General features: G+C 33.8%; 1 protein-coding gene across 1 annotated transcript; it reads right to left on the bottom strand.

The window, feature by feature from the left end:
* Positions 1–1,050: 1,050 nt before the first annotated feature.
* On the bottom strand, positions 1,051–10,800 carry LOC106157219 (juxtaposed with another zinc finger protein 1). Its single transcript, XM_013532806.2, has 6 exons — positions 10,632–10,800; positions 5,922–5,994; positions 5,378–5,490; positions 5,051–5,165; positions 4,490–4,621; positions 1,051–4,199 (listed from the first exon to the last, which is right to left on the bottom strand). Exons 1-6 carry the CDS (start codon positions 10,768–10,770, stop codon positions 3,764–3,766), a joined length of 1,008 nt encoding a protein of 335 aa, XP_013388260.1. The 5' UTR covers positions 10,771–10,800; the 3' UTR covers positions 1,051–3,763.
* Positions 10,801–10,848: the final 48 nt, after the last annotated feature.

A 10,848-nucleotide genomic window follows, 5' to 3' on the forward strand; every position in this document is an offset into this window, starting at 1 on the left:
ATTAGCACCTGTAGCACTGAGAGCTACACACCACAGTAAAACACACTGGTAGATATAAACTGTTTACCATCTATATACTATCAGTCATGTAAAGACTATATGATGATCCTTCGTAGCATAGTCAGAATTTAAAATTATGTTCACCCAAGAGCCAACTAAAAAATGAAATACTTAAGATAATGCCTAAGACTTCATAACTCCGATGTTAAACAATCAGGGGCCTAGTCTAAAAAGTTCAAATTTGTTGACAAATTTTCCATTTTCAGGAAAAGTCTCTTGGAACCAGACTCTGATCACCTGGTGATGTCAACTGGTCTCTGCTCAGTCTAAGTTGGTCCTGAGGTGAACAAATAATGCATTAAACAACTGACAGCTCAGAATGATCATTTCAGCTATGATGACACATTTCTCTATAAATGAATTAACAACCTACAACTTTAAAACAATCAAACTGATAACATTTGTTGTTCTGCTGTTGCCGTATTGATATTTCTTAGCTTGCAAAAATCAGTTTCAGAAAACTACCATGGATACCATGAACAATGGTAATTCTATCACTTATGTTGCTTTAAATCCAATTTATCAACTTGAAATAAAAAAAATAAATAAAAATATGTGTGCACTTTTACCCTCACCCTCTTCTTCCAACAATTTCACTGTGAACTTATATGTACATTTTGGCCATTCCTCATGGTAACCTCAAGCAACTTGTGTAATATGATATTGCTTTAAGTAGAATTTCGCACTTGGAAAGTTTGCCACAACTCAGCATTTTACATAAATTGAACTACAAAAAAAAGTAAATAAAGCCTTTTCTCTCACAGTTTAGTGCAAGCATATCCAACTGCTAACACATGGATTTAGAAACTCCAGGAAAAGTGCACCACCTTCCCCCAAGATTAAGAGGGGCAATTTAAGGGCATTAGCATTTTTGTGGGCCTTTTGTGGCATTTTTAACCCCCCCAGCCCCCACCCCAAATAAGCATGATTAGATTAACAATGGGTAGGTCCTGGAAGCAACAACAATAGCAGACTGAGAAAAAGTTATCATTTGCCTACATATAAACATATGCTTTATCCATACTCAGCTAGCCTATTCTGGAACAACACAACCTAAATGGTAAGATAATTATCTTGAAATATCTGCTTTCAAAAATTTCAATTCAGATTTCAAGGTCAGTCGTAACTCTTCCCCACAATTCCACTGATTACTATTAATATTATCTGATAAACTTACTAGTAGTTGTAGTATACAAAAACATGCATAATCACAATATGTCTAGCCACTAAATATCGAAATGCTTTTAAAAGATCACAATTATCATATATTAAATAATCTATTAATAAATAAACCTAATTATTTTTCCTGAAATAGTTTTTTTGTACATATTTGACTATCATAATGAATAAAGAGATAAGGAAAAATTACAACATTTCTCATACTTTTTAGTAACAGTATAACTTATGTACAGAAACTTATCACATCTACGAGTGTATACTTTGTGTAATAGACAAAACTGAGATTCAAAACTTACTTCAGAATTCAAGTATGATGGTTCTGGGCCCAAATACATATCCTTTAAAAATAGGATAGTTGAGTTTCTAGAAATCTGAATAAGAAGATACAAACTTTGCAGAAGAGAAAATCTTATAAATAAAAAGAAAAAGAAAAAAAGGTTTTATAAAATGAACAAAGCTTAACGTTTCTAACTATTACACAAACTTTCTATCATAGAGCTATGAACTTCCACTTTCGTAATTCTATCTTAATATTGTGATATTACAGTACATTAAGTTCTACATGTAACTCTCCTTAATTACATGGGAATTCTCTACTGAATTATATGTGCCGAAGGAAGAATACAATTACTTAACTTTCATTTTAATCACTAGCACTTTAGTTTTAGAGCACATTTTCAGTCTTGTTTCATCTGAATAATATTTTGATATGTTACATAATTAATATAAGTTATTCACACTTTAAACAGCACCAAGTAAAGCAACACTAAAAAAAAGCTGAGATCAAAATAATACTCAGAGAAAAGCAACTAATAAACTATTAAACAAACAAAACAAATGAAAATTGGCAGATCATAAAAACATGATTGTTCCATCACTTCCCTTTTTAAATGTTATTTAATTAATGTCCACAATTTCTCAACAAAATATCCAATCAGCATATAACTGCAAGCTTTAAACCCCTGAGCTCACAATCAACTTATTTCATTAGTGAGCATTTTGGTTAGGTGAGCAAAACGTAAGTTTTATATCCCCAACAGTACTGCCTTTCCATTGAAAATATTAAAAACCACTTCAACGTTTGCTCAAGTGAATACAACACATAGCTCCCATAGTTTCTTTTAAAGACAACTCTTAATCAGTTATCTTTTCTGACTTCGTATGTAAATAACTTAAAGACAAAATATATAATCTATCATAACAAGCTAAATATGCTACACTCAACATATGTACAGGGAAAAATAACTTTTTTTTTTCCTTTTGTTAGTTTTGGAAATAGAACCAGCTATATTCCATGACAATGCTAATATAAACATATTGTAACAACAGGGCTGAAATATTTACCAAAAATGGAAACAGATAAGCTGCAAAAAAAAAAAAAAAAAAAAAAAACATTACAGGTGGTTAACAATTCTATCTACACTGTCTATACATACATATACAAATTACTAAAATAAAACATATAAAAAAATTTTATTGGACAACTGTCAATTAAATTCCACAGGCCATCACTTCTTTTGCCAAGTAACATTTCTTTGCTTTTTAAATCTTCGCTTTCAAAATCTAATGTCTCTTTCTTGTTTATAATTTTTCTTTACAGTTTCAAACTTCTTTAACTGATCTGTTGTTCTTTTGACAACAGTGCAACTAAATATTTTGCTCACAATAGAAACACACAAATTGCACCTCTCACAATTATAATTTACAATGTGTTTTTCCTAGACAAACATTTCATTTTTATCACTGAAAGTTTAGTGGAAATGTTGAATGTCTCCTTTGATATTTACATGGTTCTTACACAATTACATTCATTTACAACATTGTTACAATCATAAACTTACAGCAGTTGAAAGGATAATTTTATTTAGTAACTGTAAGTAAAACTTCATCATAATTCCTGTGATGACCGAGTGAAATGCTCCTTTTGGCAAGATAAACATCTCCCGTTCAGAGCACAGCTGAGTCTTCATTAAAAATTTAAAGATTGTTTCATCACCACTGATTTAGAAATCAAAACTTTGCCAAATAATTAAAATTTCAGAGATGATAATTGCATTTTTCAGTAGGATTAAGCAAAATCAAAATCAGTTTTCTGTCTGCTTAAATCTACTCTTAATTCAAATTTGACATCAAATAACAACAGGAATAGATCTGGATAAACAATTGCTTTTTTTAAACCTTCAAAATCAGTATGCGACCAAAAAGTATCCAAACATCTACTGCAGGTGTATTAAATTCTAAACACTAGTCTTTAAACAACAGCATACCATTTTGTATAGTTTGATGCCTGCATAACTGACATCCATAGTAAATATTGTTATAAATGTACTGATTAACAACTCTTTCGTTCCCTATCCTACAACTAAAACCAGATGGTAACAACGTACTTCTTCTTTCCTTACCCTAAATAATGAAAAAAGAAGCTAGTAGCTAGCTACACATGCACTTTTTTCATCCCAAATCAAAAATGGCAATAAAAGCATAATCATTTCAGAATCATTTGAAAACCAAGATGACTGCTATCTCACTTGACTGCCTGTTGCGCCTGTGGGTTGTTGACCTGGCCGTTGGCAGACTGGAGTTGTATTGGGATGTATGTATGATGCACTAAGCCTGCTGGGAGAGAGGCCTGAACTGCACCCAGTGACCCCACTGTTACCTGGTTCTGTACAATCCTGGTAGGAAAGAGAGACTTGGTCTGGGATTGCGTGGAATGGGGTGAGGATTGTGTCGGTACCAACTGCAGCTTGGGTGACGGCATTGTAGGGGTCACCGGTGTCAGTGGAGAGGGCAAAGATACAGGGCTTGGGGAGGAGAATTTTGTCGGAGAAATCGGTGAAGATGTGGTCGTTTGAATGTTGAGAAGTTCTGTGGTAGGGTGCTGATGTAGTGCATGGTTTCTCAGGCCTTGTGCTGTTTTATAATTCTTCCCACACCTGCACTTAAAAGGCTTTTTTACTCTGAAAAAAAATAAAAAATAAAAAACGGCATATTTAGAACTAAAACTTATTCAGAGATTCATTTTTTTACAGATTCATTTTTTTCTATCATACACATCATTTCAAATCCTGTAAACTAAAAAAATTTTTTTTACTCCACTTAAAAAAACATATTATGCATTTTCAGGTTAAATACTTAAAATTCTGTACACTCAAAATTTCATGAATACTAGTGCCTTTAACACCATTCTTATTTAAAGCATGTTAAAGTCTTAAGTGTCATAATGTTAAGCTTCAGGACTAATCAGCACCTCATTTCTTTCCTGTGTCCATGTCTGGCATGATACTTGATACCATTGACATTCTTATACCTCTTTTTACAACCAGGTACTGGGCATGCAAATGGCTTTTCGTTGTCAATGTTGTCCTTTAAATTGTTCAAACTGAAAAAAAAAATTATTTGGCTATTTTACATGTGCAAACAGTAGGCCATTTTAACTAATTCTGAACACCTCACTAATTCTTTACTTTTTAAAAAGATTTATTAAATTCACTTGAGCACAAAATACAAACAAAATAATAACTTTCAAACTACAACCCTGCTTTATTGTTCGATTAATCCAGTATTTTAATTTAACAACATAAATTTTCATTGTAACAATATAACCAAGTAATTACTTATACTGAATACTTTATTAGTTTTTACTTATAAACTTGCTAATAACATCAATCATCATGCTTAAGTATATACAGTAACTGTGAAAATTTAGGTAGAAAGAGAGTAAGTAAATGTAATTGAATATAGAGTATTGCTGTTCAAAATAATCAAAATAAATCTCTTCAAATGTAGAGGAATAAAAAAATCATTGTACCCGTTATTTTTGTGGTATCTCATGATAAACTCTGTGGTAAACTCGTCTGAGGTAGTCCAGGAATCATCGCTGTCTTCATCTTCACTGAGCATTTCATCTTCATCAAATTCACTCCCTGAAATCGCAGCAGAAGAATTGACATTTTTGAACTTTTTTTCACAGTCGGGTGTAGAAAATATGTGCTACAGATTCTTGCAAACGGACTTTGTCCAAATTTACATGCAGAGGATTAATTCATGGAGGCAGATTAATTGGGGAATTGTTATTCACCCATTATATACTTCTAAATTATAACCATCCAAATATGTTTTTAAACTGTTGTTCCACCTGTGGGTGTGAGACTCCTGATGGCAACTGATGGTGACTGGACACGCTGCTGTAACTGTTTCTTTCTCTGAAGATCTTGCACTGGCTCCCTCTTTATTCCTTCTGTGTAAAACCTGTGTTGAAAACAATATTTACATTACACATTTTTTCTCTCAGACTATGTTGTTTTGTGTTTTTGGTTGTTTAATTGTTTGTGTTTTTTTTTTAGTTCATGTTGCTATGATTTTTTTAGGTGTAAAGCACTTCTGTCTAATTATTTTATCACAAAAATTTGGTTTGTCTATATTCTTTAAAACTGCAAAAATATTCAAATCATGTCAAAAACAAATAACTGACTTAAAGATGATAATAATTTTAAAAACATACTGTATCAAGGTAAAACATATACAGTAAAAAATAATTACTTCAGAAAAAAAGCAAGAAAAGGTCTAGTTAGACATGTCTGCACCTTCTCTCTCTCTCTCTCTTTACACATACACTTGCACACACACACACACACGCACATACAGAGAGAGAGAAAGAGAGAGAGAGAGAGACTGCTTACCTTAAAACATAACTTAGAGCAATGGCGGGTGGTTGCTGTATTTCTTGCTTTTCTACAAATCTTGGGTCTGTGTCTAGAGAGAAAGGAAAGATACATTTATTATACAAATAACTCTTCAACATTTTAGGGTGGGAAAATGTCAAGCACTTATAGAGTCAACACATATAAAAACAAGTTGTAGAACCTCAGTGCATTACCCAACTAATATACAGATGGTGCTGTTAATACTGGAAGTTAAGGCAATTAGTGACTGCCACTGCTGTTGCAAATTAATATGTGTGCCGTGATAATTTAATACCAACTAAATACAGCTATTCCTTATACAGTAATCAGTGTCTGGAGTCTGAAGAGATATCATCTTGTATGAAGACTGCCAGAGGTGATGACCCCTACTTTCCAGAGTAATCATCACAATGACATTTATAGATAAAACGTGTAGCTTTATGTAACCAACTTATATTTACAGATTGCTTTCAAGGAAGTCATGTTCATGGTGAAGTTGGGTTAAACCTTTCTAGTTGTGGTCTGTCCATCTTATTAAATAATGTAACTTTAGAATAACCCAGTCATACCCAGTTTTGAACTTTACATGCATTTTAAACCAGCAATAACCTAGCTGTGCAGGATTTACTACTAAGGGGATTACCATTTTGATGATACAGAGTACAAGAAGCCAAAATCCCTACCCACTATCATTGCTATTGATGCAAAGTATATGTTTATATCGAACGCCTTCATCTGAGGTGTATCATATACCATAGAAGGTCAACCCAACAGACCGGACACACAAATCTGAAATGACCACTTGAAAATGACATTTAATACATGTATCATCTCTTCATGGCCATTATAATTCACTCTACGTTATTCTTAACATCATTAGAAGTTATTAGGAGCTTAATCTCTCTTAGTGATTATCTTCCTTATTGAAATTCCATCAGCTTTACCACATGATGTACTTGTGGGAGTTCACTTTAGCTGTTCTTTTTTTTAACCACTTATTACATGGCATGTGAGACTGGTTCTTCATCAGCCTCTATTAATTGTAAACTCACAAGAAGGCTCATTATTCATTTAACCTGCATTTAACTTCCTAGTTGAAAATTATACTATAACTGTTCTAAAGATAAAAAAACAAAATGTGTCTGCCTATTATATGTCAACAAGCTATGATTTAGAATTTCTGACCATCATAGGCCACATTCAGAAAAGATGATACACAGACTATATAACTGCATGGTCCGTGGATCAAATGTGGACGGCCCCAAATATTGATAGATGAAGACATATGATTGGTAGGTGGGTTTGGTAGGTGGAGACATGATTAGAGGATTATTCAGCTTCACTTTTAAGAAGAATGGGCCATTTTTGATATGCAGACCAATTAGTCCACGGATCATATCTCTTCTTTCACAATGAATCTATCATACTAGCTAGTTGGCACTCACTCTGTGGGGACTCTCACCGAATGCAATCAGATAAACCCACATGATGCAAATGGTGGATGTCTGAGTGAATCCCAGAATGAAAAGATGAGAGCCAAAACATGACAAAAATGTTAGTTGTAGGAAAATAATACACATTTTATGAGTCAAGGCTAACAATGGACATATTTCAGTCAGACTATCACTTTGTGACCCAAATAACCATCTGTTAAACTGCACTATACTGATATCTATATGACAGAGAAGCAAAGAAAATCAATACAAAGTGATTTACTAAGGTCTAGCTGTAAAACCATCCTAGCCTGCCTTGCTAAATATTCCTCTCAATCAATAATGATTCAATAACAGACAGCAAATCTATATGGGCAACTTAATTGATATTTGCAAGTATAGGTGTAAATCCTATGCTCTGCTGGAAATCTTATACAGCCTAATCTGTGTCTTCCTTCACAGATATGCTTATGCATTCAATGCCACTTTTACAAGAACAGCTTCAGTCTAATATTCTTAAGAAGATCTTGCTTGTAATTAAAAGTCAAGCCATACAGAGGAGTCCTGTGTTATTCTTTAATCAAGCCAACTATCTGCTCATTATTAGTAAGACGACCAATTAACACAGGGATCAGATATTGAACAACCATAAATAAACTGCCTTGAGTTTCAGAGCTCACTACGGACTTTCCCAGTTCAGTATAATCTGGAACTTGATAATAATGTTCGTGTCAAGAACATTGCCTTCTCTCATCATTGGCTTTTTTATTATTAAGACAGCAACAGCCCTCATACCCACCCTGGGGTTCAGAGGTCACTGGAGACTCCGTATTACCCAGAATATCCTCTGAAACTCAGGGTGACACAAACTGATATTCTTTCTGGATCAACTGTAAAAACCATGCAGCATATGATTCAGCATATGTGACTCAACACTGGCGGGGGATATATGACAGTATCTACATGATAATAGTTATAATAAGTTAATTGCATACTAACTGTTCAGATAAGGCTACTTAATACTGGCAAGTTCAATATGCTAGACAGATTTCTTAGTTACTAGTACTGTATTTTTACAGCACGAGTCAATTGTCACATTTACAACTGAAGTGTTTCAGGCACTAACAGGTTCTAATTAGCACCTATGTCACATCGTTTTAGTAAAATCAATAATCTAAGTTCTGCATTGACTCTTGTACATGTATATAGCATGCTAGTACAGCTATACTTGTGCACATACTAGTACTGGTATTTTCTTTACACCATGGATTAAAGGTATGCTCTTTGAAAACGTCCCTTATAGTCATATAATTTATCAGTCAAAATATCCTAGAATGATTTCCATCTTTATCTTTCTAAATTTGGACCTTAAAAAACCATAAACTTCCTCAAATGAAAGCACCTGATGCTGATACTTTCTTCTGCTTTAGAGGGAAGACACTCAGATTAATGAAGATTCTGTCTTGGAAAATTTAGGTTTCACATCATTTGACAATTCTTAATTTTGCAGATCACATGAAAGTTATCTATTTACATTTCATAATTACAAATGTCCACCATCCAAGACAGACTATGTAGTCAATATTTGTGGGATTTGGTCAACAGTGTGGTCAAAATCATAAATCTGATAAGTTATTGAAATAAGCTTAGGACTTGTTAATATGTGGCTGATGTGTAAAGGTGGTTGGCTCATGTGTTAGCATTTTTTAAATCAACATAACATGATTCAAGGCTGGGCCACTGAGGGATATGTGTGTTTTGAAAGACTACCTTGATCTTATTTTCCTTTGAGGTACAATCTAATTTAAATGGTCTTAGGATTTTCAATTTTGGGTGCACTGCCCACCAGGTGTGAACTATCTTTCTCTATTTCCTTCTAAGATGACTGTATTTCAGCAGCATGCAGTCATTGTCTCACTGGCCTTTGGGTCCAATAAGGACAGTTCTGGTGTGGAAAGGCTAAATTAAGCTTCAACGACATACATAACATGCTGAATGTACATAAGGTTGTTGCCAGCTTGGTAATAATTTGCTTGTTTGGTGATTTCTCATATCATGCCCCAATTTAACCATTGTACCAAAACATTGTGATCAGATTTACCCACTAAAGACATACCATGCAGTACTTTGTGATCCAGTCAACACAAAATTAAAACAGACAATAAAGAAAAGATATTCACAAAGGCAGCTAGAGTTAATAAATTAACCATAGCTCATGGTGTCCACAATTAAAGCATTTTTGATAGCATCTATTACAAGCTCTCCATTACAGACTGACAAGATGTCTTTATCAGTTTTGGCACACAGTCAATCAAAGAATCTATGCCAATGGGATTTTACCAATATTTGCCAAGGAAAACTGATATTTGGACATGTCTTTCACCAGTTTGGCTTGTGATATTTTGATTGGATATAAATACATATTCCAGATGTCATTTTAGACTCATCTGGTCAAAAGAAGATTTAGAGAGGTTAGTTTGAGTCACGCACTTTGCAGAAAGGGTTTGCTTAGTCCTCTTAATTGGCACACAACCAATACATATATATATATATATATATAAATATATATATATATATATATATATATATATATGATCTGCCCCTACCTTTCATATACTAATTTGCATTGGTAAATATTAAGTCAAAACTTTTATGAAACTGATTTGTGACCTGCAATTCTAGTGTTTCCACTATGTCAGTTTTAATTCCGTATAAAGTACATTTGCACTGAAGAAAGATACGGCCGATAAGGCCACTTGCATTCGTAGCTGAATCAAACATTTATCTTTCTCCCGAATGTATGTCAATCATTATTCTTGGAAAATATGAATAACGACCTTTGAACTACCCTTTTTGACATCGAAAATTTTTCTAAAGCCTTTCCATGCCCATAACAAAAGACAACTGCGTCTTTTATAATACCATCGCAAAAAGCATATTGTAAACAAATGCACGTGGTTTTAATGCGTGGGATTCCCCTCTTTTAATTTCTTCTGAATTTTAAAAAATACCTCAGCTTGCAATAGTGCAAATTCAGATAAATGGCAAATCCTTTCAACTTCTATTAAGCATACCTGCATTTGGTAAAGAAATAAGTTGCAAGCGCCTTAAAACTTGCTCCTTTTCCTATGGGAATTCCCTGAGTGACGTCATCGCTCAGTCAGCTGTCAAACTATTATTATGATGTAAACAAAGGGAGTTTTTGCTTCCTGCTGTTTTCAGACACCACATATACTAACAAAAGTACATCTGTGATACATATAAACCATCATACCTATATGTGACTCTTCAATGTGCTGGATCAGATCACCCAAGGATGCAAAATTAAGCCCACAGTTCTTGAACTTACAGATATTCACCAAGAACACCGCCATTTGCATTGACCTGGGAGTCTCGCTCCCGGGAATTTGCATACAGCTCCTACCGGAAATACACGAAGTGAGCCGAGTTTTTGTACAGTCTTAGAAAAGATTTCTGTGAATCAGCATATG

The sequence above is a fragment of the Lingula anatina genome, chromosome 7 (genome assembly GCF_051362555.1).
Source record: "Lingula anatina isolate TDL-2025a chromosome 7, LinAna3.0, whole genome shotgun sequence".
Taxonomy (NCBI): Eukaryota; Metazoa; Brachiopoda; class Lingulata; order Lingulida; family Lingulidae; genus Lingula; species Lingula anatina.